We start from the raw sequence: 20,655 nt of genomic DNA, 5'->3' as shown, positions 1-20,655 counted from the left end.
TCAAAGACCAGAAAAACTGAAGTGAGGGAAAAAAAAGTCCCAGGTAGTGCTCAACCTGTACCATCGTTTCCCTTAACTTATGTTAACACTAAGGAAGGAAGGAGCTGTACCGTGTGATTAAAAAAAAAGAAGTCATTTAGGACTTGCTGATTTTTAGCCATGAAGAAGCTTTTCCATTCTTAGGATCTCTCTGAATGAGTGACAGAGATTGACTTTAAAGAGATTCCATTCCTCTTCCCTGAGGTATGGTTATCTGCCTGCTTTCTTTCTAAAATGCAGTGAGTACATAGACTACAGGCCCTTGAGGTGGAGAGAGGTTGGGGGAAAATGTGGGAGGTCACGAGTGCTGGAACAAAGAGGTTTAAACTAGGCCACTGTGGTGGAGAACAGCTAACAGGAGAGACCAGGATGTTGCTCATGGAAATCTTCTAGATGGAATGCTCAAATAAAGAAAGCTGTCCTATTTCTGAACTAATACAGCTTAATGGGGTGAGGTCCCCATGCTGTGAAAACAAAAATCACTTTGACTATCTAAGGGATTTGCAGGTTATTTGTCCACTGATATATTAAATCAGCAACTTACATTTCTACATCTTACATCGCATCAACAAAGCTATAAGACACAGCTGCTGCTGGATGGCGTCTTCCCTCTCCTCTGTAAAAATTAAAAAATAAACATTTCTACTCACTGTATAGGTCTGTTTCATCCAGAATCTCAGACTTGATGATCTCTTCAATCACATCTTCTAAAGTGACAATTCCCAGGACTTCATAAAAAGGATCCCCTTCTCCTTCATTGTTTACTCTTTGTACTATAGCCAGGTGAGACTTGCCTGCAAGGAGACAGATCAGCAATTTAGACATTTAGAAATTCCTGAAAGATCAGAAATTACAGCAGAATTACATACAACAGGTATAAATAAAAAGACAGAAAGGCTGGTGTCGCACCTCATAAAAAAGCTAAAAAATTTAAGAGACCCTTAAAATCATGATCTGATTTCCCTCTAAGAAACATGTTCCTGGGTCACATAAATCCACCTAGCACACTAAAGAACAGTCAAAAATATCAGTGTTCTCTTACTAATTTCTTTCCCCAGTGAAACCATCGCCCTGGATTTGCATTCATTATACTATTTTGTTGATGGCTTTTTCTCTTCTTTTGTCCTGCACTGGCAGAGGAAGGTCTGGCTGGAGTCCTCCTTTGCAGGGAGCTCCCATGGATGCTCCTCAAGCTTACAAACAGCAGCAACAATGGCCACATCACAGAAGCATGTGGACAGGGTAGAGCTGGGGAGAAGAGCTCAGCCCAACCCATAAATTCCTCTTTTCTTCCTCCCCCCTGCAAAAAATAATTTATTTAGACATGCTCCAGGCAGTAGGGGACTTATTTAGGAATGAATGGATTAATTAAAATATCCAAAGTGTCAGTGTCTGATTAACAAAGAGAAAAGCTAAGATAAGATATACTGGTGCCTCTCAAGATCCCTAAGCTGTGCATCATTCACAGTGCATTTCCTAACTCCTGAACTCCTTTCTGCCACGGGGATAATCAAGTACCATCACCCTTCGAATTCGCATTGACACTGGGGTTGCCAGTATCCCTAGCTGCCACCGAAAGTCGGTCCTTTGTAAAGGTGCCCAAAACGGCACCTTGATCTCTGCATTCAAAGGGTTCCCCGAATGCATGTAGCATTTTGAAGCACAAATACACAGATCTCAAGGTGCTTTGTGAGCTGTTGAGAAGTAAGCGACATTGTCTCACATTCTTCTTTGTTGATCTCAAAACTGATACTTATCCCCATCGGGGGAAGACAACCAAAATAGTTCAACTTTGCTTAGACCCCTTTATAGGCAATAATGTCTGCATGTTTTAAGATTCAGATTATTAGACTAACAAGCATTCAAACTATTCCAAGCCAGACTTACTCATGCTTGAAGAATGAAAATATCCTGAACAAATTAGACGAGGGAGGAAAACTTATCAACTACTGATATAAACATTGCATCAGGTCAAGTCAATTCACTTTGGTAAGTTTTTCACATCTGCTTTCCCAGGGACCCAACATAAGCAGTTAAAAACAAATTCTTGGTGAATGCTGTCTGTCGAAAGTTAAATTCTTTTGCTATTCCCAGCTTGTGATCATTTAAAAGGAATTTTCCAAAGCAGGGTCTAATATTAGACTCAAAATGAAGTTTCCATTCCACTTAGGCGATATTCTCACCAAAGTAACTACTGCATAATCTGATTGTCTTGGAGCTACTCGTTTAGATGCAGATGGACATACTTTAAATACCAACTCCACAACACTGCTGAGTCTTATCTTGAAGAGACCTTATTCTACAGTGAATTAATAGAAAGATGATTTGTGATTTTAAAGGATCAACAATCGTATTGTACTGAAAGTCTTTCGCTGTGCCAGTTTTTATTTCTTTGCATTCCTTGTAAGACTTCCAGCTCTTTTTACTGCTCAATGAACAGCATTAAATAAAAGTGACTTCATAAAAGGATGAAAGATTTACGTATTATTATCGTTGCTCTTCCCCTGTAATATATTACTCCAATTATATCTGTTCAATCTCATGATGTTCAAGAAGTGTGGAACAGAAATGCCAACATGGACAAAACAGAAGATTGTAATTTGTTTCCCAGTGCCTGCTCAGGTATCAGCACATTTGCTTTCAAGCCAAAAGACACAACTCCTTCAAGAACTATATCCATCACAGACCAGAACAGCTCATTTGCACCCACTCATTCAGGTGCTGTTCACCGTTCTCCTCCATCAGTGAGCGGTAAGAGTGCTCAAATCCATTTGAGTGGATAAAATAAAAAAGAAGACTTCCTCGAACAACAAAACAACGCTATTAACTCAGTGTTTCAGCTTTGATCAAAATCACCAAATTACAGCCTTTTCTTCCACTTCTGTACTTCCTGGGATAAACCTGAATGTAGTTGATAAAATTTTACATTTTGAGAAGAAGTCTTACTAATAGTGGAGTCCTGGACACACCTACAAGCAATGGGGTAAATTTACAGCAACAGGAGGGGGAAGGTACTGAAATGAAAAAGAAGGCTAGAAATGTTTTTTTTTTCTGGCTCTGCCATAATCTCTGACTTTTGTTTTTGATTTATCACCCAAAGTATGCAACCTGCTCTAGTGGACAGTGTCCCTGCCCAAGGCAGGAGGGTCGGAATTAGAGGATCTTTAAGGTCCCTTCCAACCCAAACCATTCTACGATTCTATGACTGAAACTTTTAATAGTTTCAGAAGTCAATGAAATCTCTGGTGCGTAGCATTGATCTTCAGCTAGATCCTCACTATTAAAATTATATTCTGCAGAGTTTATCTGTCAAAAATACGTAACTTATCCAAATGCAGATTGATGCTAACCTTCTTTCCCTCTTGACTATCAAGTTTTCCTCTTTCTGACTCTCAAGAATTCATCACTTTGCCGGGGTCAGATGAATTTCAACCAATCTAACTGGGCTGCCTTTTGTTCTCAAATTCTCTCTGCATTTGCTCCAGTACCCCTGCAGTCACTTGATGAAGCAGACCAGACCTGAAAATTACATTTCTTGGGTCTCTGTAAGTTAATTTTGATCCAGATATTTGCCAGAAATAATCAGAGAGTGGAACAAGCTGGTGCTGGTGATAGAGGTGGCAGGAAGATGCATTCCCATACTGGCTACTATCCAGCTTCAGGCTGCTGTGTGGCTGACTGCAAAATACCCTGCAAGTATGGGAGCAATCAAGGTGGAAAAGGCTCAAGGAAAAGCCAAAGGAGCGCAAAGACTTCTTTAAAAATCATTTTAAAAGCACAACTCAGCATGTGCCCAACTTTAAAAGTGGTCTGTGAGTAAAATAATGACTCCTCTGAGTATTTTAAATAGAAATTGGCTACAGCTTTATTCAGAGACTGTATTAGGCCACTGGTATTTGTCATACCATTTTATTCAATTGAAAAAGCAAGGTTTCAGCTGTATTTTCCACTGCTAAGGACTTCTGATACATATCCAACAAGGAGCTGAGCAAAGTATACATCCAGGTAAGGAAACCTGGACTGTCTATATTATTAATAGGGCTTTAAGCACAGACCGTATTAAACAGAGAGAGCAAGCGTGCATGGAAAATAAACAATTATTTTCTATACTTCACTGATTTTCTGGCCACAGTCTCTAATCACACTGTATCTGTGACATTAATCTTTCTTTAACCACTCATTTTAAGTGTTGATATAGTGGGAGTCAGCAGGCAGGCAGCTGTGCAGCACTGCCAGCTCCGACGAAAAAGGCAGAAATGACCCAAGTGACGTGTAACAAGCAGCACAAGGAGACAACTGCAGGCAATGCTCTGACCCAGAACTCCTCTGTGGCCACAGGCAGGCAGCATTTGCTTCAGCCTCAGCTTCCCCCACCTACCGCAGCAGCTGGTAACGTAAGCAAGAGCTTATGGAGCTTGTACACGTGCACAGTGCCAGATATAAATGGTGACAAATGCTCATCTCTCAGTTACCTTCATGGGTAACTACAACACCAAGGAGTTTTGTTAAAAGCAAATGCATTCTCATCCCGTTGCTCAAAATCTTACCACTCAACTTGGATTTTGCTCTTTACCATAACTTCTGATTAATTTATTAAGCTAATCAAGAAGCATGAAGATGCTTAGTAGAATCTGCATGGGTCAGTGAACCTAGCATGAGCTCAAGGGAGTCTATGTGACTGACTGGCCACACAGACCACCACGGGAAGAAATGCTCGAAAAAATGATCCTCTCACAATACCTTGACCATTCCTTGAAAGAGAAATAGGAAGAAAAAAAAAAGAAAAGAAAAAGATTCTGTGATGCTGAGGTATTTATATGTTTAAAAAAAGGACCTTAAGAATATTGTTCATGTTGGAACATGAAGAGTTTTGCCGTATGAATAGAGCTGTATGTACCACTTCCCCATGGACACACAAGCTGAAGAAATGCTCTGACAGGAAACCTCTGAAGTTTAACACATGGAAATGCAAAGTTATGAGCCTGGGACAAAACAAGTCTTAAGTGGCACTGGAAACTGACTGGATGGGTCTGCAGAAAAGGACTCAGTGGTGTCATGGACAAGTTGCACGACACCAAAACCAACCAAAGCCAGATGCATAATGCCTGTGTAAGCACACTTCTGGCTAGCAGGTCAAGGGAAGGGATTATTCCTTTCTATTTGGCATTTGTGAGACCATACCTGGATTACTGGATCCTGTTTGGTACTTTCCAGTACAGAAAAGACTTTGGCAAATGGAAGCAATTCCAGTGGATGGACACCGAGCTGGTCAGGAGCTGGGGCACACAGTGCACAAGGAAGGGCAAGGAGAGCTGTGCTGGTTTCATCTTGCAAAGAGAAGGCTAAAAGGGGGATCTTAAAAGTCTTCACATACTTCACAGTACACTACAGAAAAGACAAAACTAGATTATTCTTGGAGCTAGATACCAATGGGACAAGAGACAATGGACGCACGTTGCAAAAACGTAAACTCATTGTTCACTATGAGGATGGTCAAACAGAGGCCCAGAGGCACTGTGAGATCTCTGTCTTTGGAGGAATTCAAAACTCAGTGACCTGATCCAACTTCAAAAATGGCCTGCTCTAAACAGGGGATTGTACCAGATGACGTCCAGAAGACCTTTCCTAAATTATCCTGTGATCCTAAGAGACATACGCTGAAGGTAGGCATAATTGAAATCTCAGCTTGATTCATTTCTGACTTTTAATTCCTGTATTCCTGCTTAGGAACCCAAATGACACAAAATCTTCTATACATAAGGGTGATACGTAAAGACAGCAAGTATGCTTTACTGATCTGGAATGATACAATATGGTCTTGTATGTGATACAAGTAATAGGAAAATGACGCTACTAGCCAGACTATGCTGCAGAAATTTAATACTGCTGCCATAGCTTTAAATTGAAAGAGTAATCTCTCTAACCTATGGTAGGTCTTTATAAAACAGAAGATTCCTGCAAGTCCTGTTGTGGTAAAGCTAGAATCAGACTAGTAAATTTGTGTTAAAAGCTGTAATCTGAGTCCATTTGTTGTTGGTGAGTCCTCTGGAACGTTAAGCTATAACTTGTGTAATACATCTGCAATTACACGGAGAAAAAAGTCCCAGGAGGTGTTTAGTTGCCCTTGAATTTGCTAACTAACAATCTGTGCTTCTAAAAAACCTCACAGTTTATTCTCATGCAACTGTCTTGCTTTCAACTGATTTCAACAAAGGTAAACAATGTGGTCTGTCAGTGAGATTCACAGGTTCAACAACGCATTATGCAAAACAATCAATTTTAAAATGTGTTGTATAATTTAACCATTAAAAACAACTCCCTCTAGAATAGCATTGGCTTGCAAGCAATTATACCCAAGTAACAAGTGTTCTCCTAAATCTCTTTTCTGCAGCACAGTTCAAGGGCATTAAATCTCTTTTCTATTAGCTGAAATTTGCATTCATGCTGTTTGCTTTTGCACTTTGATTATTTTCAACAGGGAAACGGGATTGCTGCTTTCCCCCCCCCGTCCTCTTTTACGTCCTGGTGCACATTGTCTTTAGGTTCGCAACGCAGAGTCAGGAGAAAAACAAAACTTCTGCACAAACATAATCTAGATTTAAAATGGGCTTTTCAGATCCAGCCTTTTTCAGCAACAAAACACATTTTTTTAATATACATTTGGGAAGGGAAGCCAGTAACTAACATTCATTTAATGTAGCCACACGAAACTCATCCAGACCCTCCAGGAAATGAGTGAAAGTACTAGCGGTACCACAGGGAATATGGTGATTCTTCGCCTTTAAACTGGAGAGCTTACAGTCTCACACAAACATTAACTAGAAACCACAGAAGCCTTCACAGGAAAATCAAAAAGTAGCACTTTAAATGGATTCTTTGTGTTAAAAGCCTGAATGCCCATTTTAGTGGGAGGACACCAAAAAAAAGGAAAAATTAAGGAGAGTTTCAGAATGACTTCCTGACAGTGAATTGTATTTGTAAAGAATACTTTCCCAAGGGAAACAGCAGAAGCTCGGTTACTTGCAACTCTGAAAACTAGACTGGACAATGCTCCTAGAAAGGACTCGGTAATTCGCTGCCCCGTGGCAGATGGAAGAGGAGATGAGCTAACATTTTCCATCTCTAGCAGCCTATCACCCAGTATATGCTAACTCAAGTGCTGCTGCCTACCCCTCAATTTGTTTTGGTCAGACCTCAGTGAGAAGTGCATTGCCCAACTTGATTTACTTGGCAGCTTTTACAGGAAAAGCATGGCTCTAGAAAGCTGCTACCTGTTGCAGCTTTAAATGCAACTCAAATGCACCAGGCAATAAACTCGGATTAGAAGCAGAGAAGTCACCTACTAACCATAGGTCCATGAGTAAAAGAAATCAGCATGCAACCAGAAATAACTTGAGAGTAAGGAGAAAAGTCATTTAAATTCAGGGCTCTGCTATCGAAGTGGAAATCTTAGGGAAGAATCTAGAGAAGTGAGGACGTTTAGGGGAAACTATTACCAGGTGCAGGCAGGCAGCAAGACTGAAACTAAAGTGGGAAGAGGAATAGTTTCAAGCACCCTGAACACGAGTACTGATCCCCTGGTCAAGGACAGCGTGCCAGTGCTTCCCAGTCATGCAGTCCTCATCCAGCAGGGAATTTTGGCTGAATATGGCTGGGATTGGCAATAACACCTGATTTCAGTCCAGCAAATGGACAAATACAAGTTGCCTCCTAACACTGGAAGCTAATGCCCTACAGAAGTATCTGCTAGACCTTAAGTGGGAAAGGAAGAGATTGAAAGCATAAGGGTTGAGAGAGGAAACTCTCTCAGAACAAAGCCTTTCTGACATCCTTCTGAGGTTCTTAGCAGAGAGGGTAGTATCAGGACACAGGTGGGCTGAGAAGAGAAACAGGCTGGAAGTTTAAAAAACAAGTCAATGGATTGCAGCATTCCAAGGGAGTGCAGCAAACAATGTTGAGAAAAGAGGTGGCAACACTGAGAAGGGAATATATTGAGTCTGAAGAGAGACCTATCTATCTCTATTTGGGCTAACGCAGAAGAAAAATAATGCAGATAAAACGTAAGGCAAGCAAACAGAACACTTGAGTCATTCTTGGTCATGGTTCAAGTCTGCCACAATAGATTCAGAAGATACTGAAGTGTGACATACTGATGTGATTGCCCCCATGCTTCCACTTCCCAAGGCAAGTAATGACCTTTCGGAAAGAAGCGTACGAAATGCATCTCTTTACTGACTTGCATCTTCACAGCATGGCGAACAAGGATTTTTCTTAGTGTTCAAGGACCCATGAAAAAGATCCGTGCTAATTTTATTACTTCCCTGTTCGTTCAAGATTGTCCCCACCAATTTCAGCATTCCTTCAGGGCTGAAGAGCGGGCACCAGCCAGCAAAAATGCAGCCAGCAGAGGGAGCGCAAAACCTTGGGTTTGCTCAATTCAGAGCTGCAGGTCCTCCTGAGAACTGAGTCCAGCAGAGAGCAGGTGGAGAGGAGGGGTCCTCGACTCTGGCCGCGGTGGGGCCTGGGTGCTGGCCTGCTGCTGGGTCTGGGCAGATCTTCTCTGGGAGATGTATACTTCAGGCTGGGACTCCACAGCAAAAACCAATATCTGCTATGGTCTGTCCAGTGTCTCCCTCTGGAGCTTTGCGTTGTGGCTACGAGCCCACCCTGCCTTCCCAGCAGTCCCCTACCCGAGGGGGGACAACTTGTTGAGCCCTGGGATCACCCATGGCGAGGGCGCAGGAAAGAAATTGTCGCCTTGTTAGTGTCCTCCATCACTCCAACCTGTTCAACAGGCTGCTTCTGCTAACCAACCTTTAATCCATGGAATAAAAACAAGAATGTCAAGAGATGTTTTATGTGCAACAAAAATAGCCGTTGGCCCAGAGCGGCGATGAACTCGAATGTTCAGGTAACCAAAACATGACACCAACAGAAACAATAGCCTGTTCTGTATCATCCCAGCCAAAAATCCTAGTACAAAAATCCTCCCTCTAATCCTGCCTCCCTCGATTCCTAGAACAAACAAAGCTTAATTTGGGATTTTGGCATCTACACCATGGGATTTTAAATCCTGCAAAGGTAAAGTACTAGAAGGCACAACAGAAACATGCTTGGACATTAGGAGGAGGTTAGCTGAGGCCAGCGTGCTTACATAAGGACCCAAACAGTGCTGAGAGCAAAGCGTATGAGCTGAAAAGGAAGAGCAGCATCTTGGGACTGTGGGTCATGGTAGGAACCGGAGGCTGGATGTATTTATATATATTTATTACCATCATCAGCTTCTGTGGCTTACTTTTAGCTCACTATTTAGGACATAAATTAAAACGGGTTCTTGGGTTACCAACAACTTAATCATTAATATTCTATTTTAATGACCTGTTTTACTTTAGGCCATTTATACCACATGCAGTTTGCAATTCCAGCAGCTCGAAACCCCAGCTGGTCGATGGCACTGTCAGATTTTTCAAGCTCAGTGCAGGGCTTTCTAATTTATATTGAGGCATCAGCCAGAGGAAGCTTAACGATAAGCTACCCTGTTAACTTTCTGAATCGGTGACAGCATCATTGCCCAGCGGGATTCACACAACCTCAGAACCACGTACGTGCCTGTGCTTTCACAGTGAGCGAAGCTGCGGCATAAACATGCCTGTAAACACAACCGGCGGCAGTGACCTTGACTTCGCATGGGTGCAGAACCAGGGCCACGTGAGCTCCTGCTCTCTGACGCTGCACATTTATTTCTCTGAAATTTAACGCAGGACGCCTTGAGTCCACCTACTGTGCTGTGGCAACCGCCATTAAAGAAAGATTTCGAATTGCTTCACAGCAGAAAATGAGGGGTACGCCAGCAACCTGAAGGCACAAGAAACACAAGCTCCCACAAGATTTCTGTTTGGGTCAGATCCAGGTTCAGATACCACGAGATGAAACGATGCAAGAAAGGCTGGGCAGAACGAGGTCTCATGCTGTGAGATGGGTGGAATGTCTTCTGGCTGAAAAGCGGCTGTTAGGTTTTTTTAAAAGACTTTGCACATCTAAGCATAGCCAAGTGTCAAGACAGACCCAAAGCCTCAGAGAACCTCAACTGAGAGAACACTTCCAACCCCAACCTCCTGAACCCACCAACAGCATCTTTATTTGGCTTTGGTGCAATTTTAACTAACAGCATGGAGCAGAGCACTGCTGACTCCTGGATCCACGCCTCCTTATTGGCAGCTTGTATAGATCAACAGTTACAGACACTGGGAAAAGAAATCAGTTAAAGCACCCAAAGACATGCTGAAGCTGTCTGACACCACAGCAAACAGACAGAATAAGAGCACCTGTCATTTCAGAGCTGGCCATCGACAGCAATGTACAGAGCGAGGGGAAACTGATTTTGAATTTTGCTAAGAATTAAATATATTTTATCTTGATGACGTATTATTTCAAACGTCTATCATGTAAAGTAGCCAAATGAAGTAGGATGTGTAGTTCAACTGCTGACTCACTCTCTCCAGGAAAAAGAAAGATTCCAGCAAACCACCTTGTTTGAAAGAGTGACAATACTGATGGTATGTTTAAATGCATTATTAATATTTTTGAAGAACAAATGTAGAATAACTGGCTTTGTTCCTAGGTAGAGGATTTTCAAATGAACTAGTAATACACCATCTTTCCATCAAGATATGGCAATGTTATTTGTTTCAAAAATGGTATTACTGGGTCAGATTTTAGATACAGGAAAAGAGAGACCTCAAAGATCAGTCTGTGGCAATTACACTATGAATATTTCTAATTATTGAATTTATAAAGCAATTTTTTTAAGTTTGCATTTGTGAACAATGAAGTAATTAGTATTTTTGTGGGCCAGCCTTTGGTAGGTTGAGTTTTCCCAGAGCTCTTAAGTAGGAAGAAAACCTCACAGACAAGACAGCAAAGCCTTGCCCCTTGAGCAACAGCCACTGGAGAGAACTGGAGGTAAGGCGAAGAGGTAGCCTGTCCCTTGGGCAACAAGACACTGGAGTCAAAATGAAGAGGAGAAGAGGAGTCCAGAGCAGCAGGTGGTGAACTTGTGAACCTGCCACAACTTGTTTTGCTGTGATGAAGAGCTCCTTTATTCCAAAAAATTAAGGTTCAACAGGATGTACCTAAATAGTGAAGAAAATCAATTTGGAACAGCGACAACAATCTATAATTAGCAACCAACAGTAGCTGTCTTTTGTACATTTACTTTACAATTCTTTTAAGCAACTCTTAGATATATTCCAGGTGAACCTGTGTCCAAATTCTACTGAAATATTTTGCTACGATATTTATCACAATTTTCCTAGCCTAATGACAGAGACAGTAAGCATGACATTTGAGAAAGCAAGAAGACAATAAAAAGAATTAGTGGGAAGGCTGTTCGTTGTTTTATTTTAAAATTCAGGCCAAAATGACTTCAAAGATGGCACATAAATCAGGATAGCTCAACCACTTTCCAAATGCTGGGTGTGGATGACAGGGGATGACATGCAGTTCACACCTCCATTACAGCATCATTCAAATTCTTGTCTAAAATTTAACATAAAGTGAAGAGACATGATGACCTATTTTGTTTTCTGTGGCAGGATGATGTTCTAGTGACGTAACAGGAATACTGCCAGGATGGTATTTCTTTCATGATCTGCCTGATTAGCTTAGGGAAGTGGCAGTGCAACTAATCCTATGTTTTCTTTGGTATTCTGCAGAGGTCTATATCATTATTTTATTCCCATTCAAAACGAATCTGAACATATTTGGTCCCAAATCACCTAAGCATTTAGCTTTAATATCACTCATTTCTAGGACTTCATTTATTTTGACAATTTTACTCCAGAACAAGCTACAGCTAAGTCCATGATCCTAGGGTGTCAGCTGGGAAACACTGACCTGATGCACCCAGCTCCTTTTACAGAGCTCTGATGAGAGCTATAGTAAAGCACAACTCCACTAGCTGGGGAAGCAACCTCAGTTATCACGGTTGAAGCCACTGGCACAGGTCAGATTGGTTAACAGACTTGTGCTTTACAGTTCTCTTGCTTCCTTGGGCAGAGGGGGGATTGAAACTCAATCAGCCCATACAGCTTTGCCCACAAATCTGTGCCCATGCTATGAGCACCCAGAAGCATGCAATACCAGCATCCCCACATCCCTAAAATGTTCTGACCACAGAAAGGGCCTCAGAGCAATGGTGTCCTGTTGTCGTGACTTCTGCCTTGGATTTGTTTGTTTTCGGCTAGGATTAGGCTGAATTCTTCTACATCCCAATAAACACTGAAGTAAAGCAGCTCTAACTTCTGCTAGAAGAGATATGGGCAATTAGGTCACGCAACATACATACGCACACTTCACTGCTATTTTCCATGACCGCTTGTAAATCCAAACATTCTGGGTATGCCCATACAAAAACATCAACATAAACCCCAACCAGAAAACCAGTCTACTATACTCCAAGGACTTGCCCTTAAATCTACAGTATAAACAACAGTATTTATCTAGCATATTAACAATAGCAGAACGGATGTGTGTTGCTGTATGTGCCTCACAGAAGACGAGCCAAGTACTGGGGCACGAGACATGGAAAAGCTAAAATTTAGAGCCTTTTTTTTTTTTTTGAAACACATGGGTCTAACTTTTCATATTCCCACTGTAATACTGTCACCTTCTTCCTGCAATAGCAATACATCCCCACCTGTCCTCCCGCATCCCCTCCTTGGGCCTGCAGTATCCTGACTCCTTCCTGCATCCTCTGCCTCTTTAGGACGGGTCCCTCCACAAAGGCAGCTACAGGCCAGGTGACATGGCCTTCATCATGGGCTGAGCTCTCCTCATCTTACCTCAAAGGGAGCAACGGGAGAAGTTTCCTCTCCTATCCCTACACCACATTTTTATGAACCTTACGGAAACACAGCATTTCCAACTTTTCTAAATCCATGACTTCCAGAGTTATGGAAGACTAGGCCAGGTACGGAAAAAAATAAAGAACAAAATGACTGACAGAGTGCAGTCACAAGGTTTGTTTCACAAAGACTCAGTCTTAAAAACGAACCAAAACAAACATACAAAACTCTAAAGAATCAGAAGACCCTACGCCAGCCCCCCAGAAGAAAAACAAACTTCAAAATATCGCTGTAATTTCCACCTACAGGAAAGAGATCATCATTTCTTCATGACCCGCGGCGCTGCGGGTGCTGCAGAGGTCCCCCCTTTCCTCACAGGCCGCGCGGGCTCCCGGCCCCGGTGAGCGCCCGCCACGCTGCTGTCCTTACAAGGGTTAGGCAAACAGGCCGGCGGACCCCAGCGAAAAGGAAATGCATTTGGAGTTCACGGCACGGCTATCGCTTGGCTATTTCTGTAGCGCCTGCATCTAAAAAAAGACTCCGTTCACACAAGTAGCTATTTTACCTTACTGTCCCACAAGAACTAAATGCATTTTTTCCGATTACACTTTCCCACCATAAAATACACGACAAAATGTGACAAATATTTTGAAATATTCCTATGAAAGCATTTTGCTTATATATAGAAACATGAGTATATATGGAAACATACAAAATGATGTGGTTATATATAGATGTCTCCTCACTGTATAACTAATATTAGTTCATGGAATTGGAAGTCACACACGACAAAAAAATGAATTAGAGTTCCAGTGAGCTTTGCCATAAAGCAGACAAAGCAGCAAAACCCACTTAGATTTATGATAATCTTAGTACAAATTGCTGAATGGTGAATTCCCTTGAGAACTTCTCTGACACAAGAAATACTCAAAAAATAAACAAAGTAGGAGATGAGTCCAAGAGGCTCGCTGAAGAGACATTTATTCCACATCTTTTTTGCTCCTCCACTCCAGCAAAATCTCTGAAAGGAACCACAAGTCAGAGGCCCAGAGGTCTTCTTGGGCCCTAAAGCTTGTTTTGTGGTTAACAAAAGACCATCAACTTCACTAAGGTCCTTAGCAATTAAAACTGTTTTGGAGGAAACATGTCAAGTGACTACTACCACTACTACCCTTGTGAGAGTATTCCATGCTATAATGCCTCTTTTAATATGAAGAAATACACTTTGGTAGTCACACAAAGGTCCTAAAAGTTCTTCGTAAGACTTATTTCCATGAGTCTGAAGGGTTTTAATTTTACTTCCTAATTTCTCCTCCACGGTTTGGTGTCCCAAACACCACATTTTTGCATTAGACCAGAATATTAAGGTTAAATTGATTTAACTGTTTCAGTGTTTAAGCTGAGGGAAATAAAACAAGTGAAAATATACGAGAGAATTTTGTTTTAAAGGACAAAAGTTAAATACGTTTTCCATGCCCTCAGAGGATCAGTAAAATGGATACAGAATACACTCCCTCCCCTATTTTTATTAAGCAAACAACTCTCCAATCCCATACCATCACTTCTGTTTAAGCACTATTCTAAATCATGAGTCTCAATTCACAGTATCTATACTATAGTCCTTAAAACTGTCACAGAAGCCTATTTTAACATCTAGCCAAACAGCTCTGCTTGTCTGCTTTCATTGATGAGTACAGAATCTTGGTTTTGATAAAATGGATTTTTCAGCAACAAAGGTCTGGTACCTTTGTAGCAGTTTCACAGTAATTACCATCAACAAAAATAATCCTTGGATGATATGGACAATAAACATTTTTTTTTTTTTTTTTACAATAAAGCTACTGGAATAATGGCTTGCCCAGCCCTGTGTCCCAGTAACATAACTTTGAGTAGCATAATAGAATCTACTAAACAAAGCAAGCAAAAATAATATCCAGAAAGTGGTCTATGTGGGGAAAATACACAGTGGCACTGTTCATAGAGCTTTAGTGGACACCCTCACGTGATAGGGGTGTGTAGCAAAAGTGGCAGATAGTTCTGGAAATTAAGATGTACTGTTACTCTCGGTAACAAAATTTGCCTCCTCTCAATCTTCAAAGGCTGGTGACATCTCACCTGCTTACCTCCATGGCAACTGGATTCTCTTCTCATCAAAAAGCTACTGATATTATGCTCTTGTCTTCTCTCCCTCACTGAACTGTGCAACTCTTGCTGCATCAAATATCCAGAAACGCAAACAGGACCAAGGATGAATTAATTCAATTGCACAATTGAAGAGCTGAAATCTCAAAGACTTGTTACAAAAGCTTTACAGATTTCTGTCCCACTTCACAACTTTCTTGCTGGCTGAAAATTAACAACTCTTGAATAGGTTCAGTTGCATAATACAAGAGAAGTTTGCCACAATGTGATCTAGAACACAACTAGATCTTGTTCTAGATCCTAGGACAAGGAACTCCAAACCCACCCAGCCTCAAAGAAACTCCCAGTTCTTTCATGACAACAAGTGATCAGGAGCTCAGATCTATTATTCATGTAGATGATGACATGTCTGGCAGAACAACAGCTCTTGGCAGAACAGCAAAATATTTATTCAGTGTAATAACTCAAAGGAAATGATTTGCCAAATTGACTGCAACAATAGGCTTCAACCTTTTTCAATTTGTGGACTGCTAAAAATGCTCAGTGGGAATGCAGAACGCTGCACAGACAAGCAGTCTACTGACAACAGACTTATTGTTTTTAAGATACCTTTTACTGAGATGTCAGAAATAGTCCTTGGACACAAGCTAAAAAAACATCCAGACCACGCTATTTTCTGGAAGTGTTTCATCCAAATATTAAGCAATCTTCCTTACCGTATAAAATACCAAGACTTAAAAGCCTGAAATCAAACCATTACAGCTCTTTGCAAAATAAAGATCTTCTTACCAGTGACATCAGCAAGAGCAATCTGTTTACATGACACATATGGAGACCAACCACCACGTAAAGTGGTCAAATGGCAGAACTCAACAGCACCACTAAATCTTCTCTCAATCCTGGTGTGTCGCTGGGAGCACCTTTCCCAGACAAACATCAGGGAGGCTGGAAGCCCCTAAATGCTGTTCTGAAAAAATTCTGTGCATTAAAACAGGCTCCTGCAAAAATTCTTGTTTTGCCTGCAGATTGACGGTCCAGTTAACCTTACAAGACAGCTGGTGAGAGCTGCATTCCCGGAGAGGCTTAGCGCATGTGCACCCAGCTACCCTACCATCAGCATAGCTGCTGATTCAAACATCAAAATTATTTGGGATGGTTTTGTTGCCACAGTCACGTATTCCCTTTGCACAGGAGTCCTCAAGCCTGGGACCGCTCGTGATGGGTATATTATGGAGCAGAATGCCCTGGGGTTCCTCTGGGCAGAAAGCGAGAGTGGATGCAACCCTGGGACAGACCCTGAGCGCCGAATCCCACACCGTTGTATTGCTAAGGAAGAGCTGAAGCTGCAATCAGTGGTTGGCGACAGTGGTTTTTTTAAAGGCAGCATTTAGAGACTTATCAACAGAAGCAAAATACAGGGAGGGGGGAAGAGAAGGAAAGGGAGGAACTCTGGGAACTGCAAATGGGATTCATGTTATTTCCACTGTGGTAGCAGTTGAATCAGTGCTCAAACCACCAGCCTGCCCCAGCACATTGGACTACCCAGCAATTTGCCTGGTCCTTTAAGGTAATCCACAGTAAGAGCCACAGCAATGTGGGGACGAGAGAGGCCTGTGCACCCCAGCCTCGCTGGGGGCAAGAGAGAGATCGCAGGTCCACGAGGGGGACAGGAGGTGGGAATGATGGCAGGATCTGGCCTGTGGCAGTATAACTGCCTCAGGCACTGAAGTGTTTCATCACATTCACTATTTCAGTAAATACAAATATCAGCAAGCTGGCCTGGTCTTCGGGCCCTTATGAAATGGCTGTTTGTCACCGCTGAGGTGATCTGAGGGGAACGCTCTGCAGATAAAGCTAGGGAAGATTTCAAGTGCGAAAGGAGCAGTGTGACACAGCTCATGGCAGAAAGTGCAGCTGAGGTTGACATTGCTCTAGATGTGCAGGGAAGAGGCATTTAAAAACATACAAGAACAAAAAGGCAGCTCCTGCCCGCCCTGCCTCTCTCTGCATTGGTGAGACCACAGTTTCTCCCCTCAGTATCGTGCCTTAAGTTCCTCGCTGAATTTCAAAGCAGCATCACCCTCTGCCCTCACTCCTCCTGCTTTAACGCCATGCTATGAAACACCCTTTCAGAAAACAAACCTGAGAACAGCTCCTTGTCCCCTTGGTAGCAGACAGGTTTTCCAACCACGAGGGCTAGTGAAACTTGATCAGCAGAGGGGGTCTGAGAGAAGATGGTGGTGTTTCTGGAGCTAGGTTGAAAATAACAGAGGGAAGCACAAACAGTATGAAAGTAACTTAAGAAAGAGATTTCATTGATCTGACAGGAGAAAAAGACATCTTAGAGCAGTCTACTGTTCTCAGAGGACCTAGGCAATATCTTGAAATGTTTAAGGGCTGGTGACTGAACGAAAATGCTCAGACCTAAGGGAGAAAGAAGAGCAGAATAACACGAATAGAAGTGAAATGATCAGAAGTGCTGACAACAGTGTACGAGTTACACCAGGGGATGAGCACAGAAAGCACCAAGGAGGAAGGCAAGAGCATGCTAAGACAAGAAGGTACAGCTGCTGAGAGGGGCGACTTCTGCTACCCCTCTGCTTGCCTCAAGAAGCAGAAGAATTACTCCAGAAACAAGAGGGGGTTGTGTACAGAAATGTCATACAAGTGAGTTGCCCAGTGGGTTACACCAAGCAGTTCGTGAGAAAGTCTCCCGAACCCTGTGAACAATGAAAGCAGCCCTTTTTCCATCCATCTCTCCCAGAGTATTTAAAGATTTGAATTTTCCCATATCATTTTTGGTTCGTCTCTTCTCTATAAATAGAGAAGCAGCAGTGCATCCATCTCTTCTTCATCTTTTTTGGTGGTCTAGCTTTGCACACAGGCTGGAATGTTTTTCTAGTAAACGATAAGCGATGGGAAACAAGTTGAAGACAAAGGATGAGAGACCTTGAGCTCAGACAAATAGGAGAGATGGGAGCCTTCTTGTCTTTCCCAAGAGGCAGGTATCTTTTCTCTGGACCAAAGGGTTTTGTTTTGGAAACAAACGTATCTATTTCTGTCACTTCCTTTAGACATGCAGTCTTCATGGGGCTGATAGCAAGACTGACTACAGTGTCTGAGAATGACAGTTTGTCCCCCAAAAGAAAGCATTTCTAACCTAAATATGAAACCCGAAGGAAACACACCCCTGCTGCTAAGCGCACGTCTCAGTGGACTAACGCTGTGATCTATGCTCTGCTCCCAGAGCCTTTACTTTAGGCCAAAGTCTAATAATCGAGTTAGCGCTTTGCGAGGAGAGCTAAAGCCCCTGGGGTTTGTGCTGAGCGGCCGGCCGGTGGAGAGGCTGAACTGGACATCAGCAGGTGGCCTGGCTGCCATGGGAAAAAACAAGAGTGGTGTGGGCAGTCGGGGAGCCGAGTGAGGAGCTGCAGGAACGCCTGAGCTCTCCCCCGACCCATGGGAGGTCAACCACATCACTCGAGAAAAACAAAAACAAAAACATGAGCAGAAGAGAAAGGGTGAGCCATGGCAGAGCCATGGCAGAGCCATGGCAGAGGGAGAAAATGCCAAGACCGGGCAGCGCGGGCTTAGAAACTGCTTCACGAGTCAACGAGGGTTGAATGCAGCTCAGATACCTCAAGCTGTGGCCCTGATGTATCACTGCAGCCATGAACAGGACTGGCAACGGGACTGCACCAACACGGCGACATCTCCGTTAATTGGGGAAGGAGCTGGGGTGAGCGGCAGGGAAACTAATGAATTCCAGAAGATCATGGCCCTCCATCTCTGCTTAAAAATAGGAACTGCGGTCAGGGGTTTTAGACAGAGAGAGTCAAACCTCAGCATTTGGATCCAGATTTTGAAACCACGAAAGGTCAGAGTTAATTGAGTGTTGGTCATTCAGAGGTCCTGGGACAACTTAAAAATCAACAGAGTGCTGTAAAGTCTTATTCAAGTCAGGCTCCTCTCTCGCATCCAAAAGAAGCAACAATATCCTTGAAAACAACAGCCCAGACCAGCTTTGTTCATGGCTTACCTACTCGATAATTCCCGTAGGGGACATGAACAAAATGCCAACTAGCAGCAGGCTCATGCAGAGCCTGGGTGCAAGGGCCACAGGAGAAACAGCTTTCAAAATAGGCCGCACTGGGCAGGTTCTTGCAGAGCTGGCAGCGCCACTGACTCTGGGATAGCCTAATCCACTAACAGGTAAATCCCCTCCACGAAACATTCCTTCCTGTCTGAAAAGACTTATTTGGCAACCAAAGCCCCCTGCTTTAGAGCGAGAGCTGGAGAGGAATGTGACCTGTGGCTCCCGATGGGAGAACGCCCCAGCACATGGAGTACCGAGACCGAAAGCCGCCCAAGCCTCAGCACGTGGACCTTTCCATTCAACTGTCCTGACTCCACGTATGAGATCATGGCTTGGCAGGCGGGACATCAGGCGCTGAAATCTGGGGCCTGAAGCACTCTTTAGATGCATAAGGGACCATCTCTCCAGACAGCTGGATCCCCAGAGAGGAAGAACTCTGTCTGGTGGTTTTGGCAAACGTCATGCCAAGCGTAACGGCTCAGCCTGCTAACTCTGGTGAGGACAAAGCAGAAGGGAACTCAATGGCCTAAAATGAAAGGCAAGTGAGAGAATTCTGCTTTGGACCCTACTTCAGCATGCTCCTAGACATTGCTCATGCATGGAGCAAACGCCCATGCTGGTTTTTCAGGGAAAGAGAGGGCATTACAGCTGTGTTACTAAGAGCTGGCCTACCCTGAGATCTGGATCCTCCTAGCTTATCAATCCCTTCTGTTCAGATTTTGCTCTACGAACTGCAAGTCCTAGATACCACCACTAGGATAGCAAACCAAACAACTTGAATTGCACTAACTGAAATTGCTGAGCAAGAGGAACAGATCCTCTCTCTTCTTCCATGTCAGAGCAGCCAAAGTTTGGCACATATACTAAAAAAAAAAAAAAAATAAAATAAACTAGAAAATGCTAGAAAATCCCACAAGGGCAAGTCATTTTTTTGCCACAGTTTACCCCAGATGATGCACGGAGAAGCCTCATTTTACGTGTTCAACATTTCTCTCATTTCTCCTAGCTGGGGAAGGTTTTGAATGCAGGCATAAGACACAGTGCACTTTAACCATGTTACTGTTCTTGTACAGAGAGGCCTTACTCCCTGCCCAGATAAAGATTCACAGTGGTAAAGTGACTGTAGACTGGTATGGCATGCGCTTTGCATGGTCATTCATTCATCACCCCCACTCATACCAGAATGGCATCAACTCAAACGGCAGCTGCGTACACATCCATCTCGCCAGAGGTGTTGGCCAGTCATGGTGGTTTTGTTTACGTGGAGTGATGGAACAGCCTCTTACCAATGCAAATGCATGCTAAAAGTAGTCACTGGACCTGCTGCAGCTTCTCAAGTGTGCAGAGATAAGCTTCGTTATCAGTCAGTGTAAGAGTCAACTGTTTTTCTAAAAGAATCGTCAGTCACCCAATTCCACATCTCATTTCTTAATAGGTGGCAACATGTTTTTCCCCACCCCAACAAACAACATTTCTCAAGTGCTGAAAAAGCCAAAGCATAAGAAGTTTTAGGTTCTGCATCATCTAGGAAAA

The 20,655-nt window shown here is 42.9% G+C and overlaps 1 protein-coding gene across 1 annotated transcript in view; it reads right to left on the bottom strand.

Annotated features, from left to right (window-relative positions):
* The window catches only part of CNNM2 (cyclin and CBS domain divalent metal cation transport mediator 2), a 114,071-nt gene that overhangs the window by 20,795 nt on the left and 72,621 nt on the right, over nucleotides 1-20,655 (bottom strand). Inside the window, exon 3 of the mRNA XM_040564521.1 lies at nucleotides 690-833. Within this exon, the coding sequence (XP_040420455.1) occupies nucleotides 690-833 (144 nt within the window). The remainder of the gene's footprint in view (nucleotides 1-689; nucleotides 834-20,655) is intronic.

The sequence above is a fragment of the Cygnus olor genome, chromosome 7 (assembly GCF_009769625.2).
Source record: "Cygnus olor isolate bCygOlo1 chromosome 7, bCygOlo1.pri.v2, whole genome shotgun sequence".
Classification (NCBI taxonomy): Eukaryota; Metazoa; Chordata; class Aves; order Anseriformes; family Anatidae; genus Cygnus; species Cygnus olor.
The sequence above is the reverse complement of the archived record's forward strand: the minus strand, read 5'-3'. Positions and strand labels throughout refer to the sequence as shown.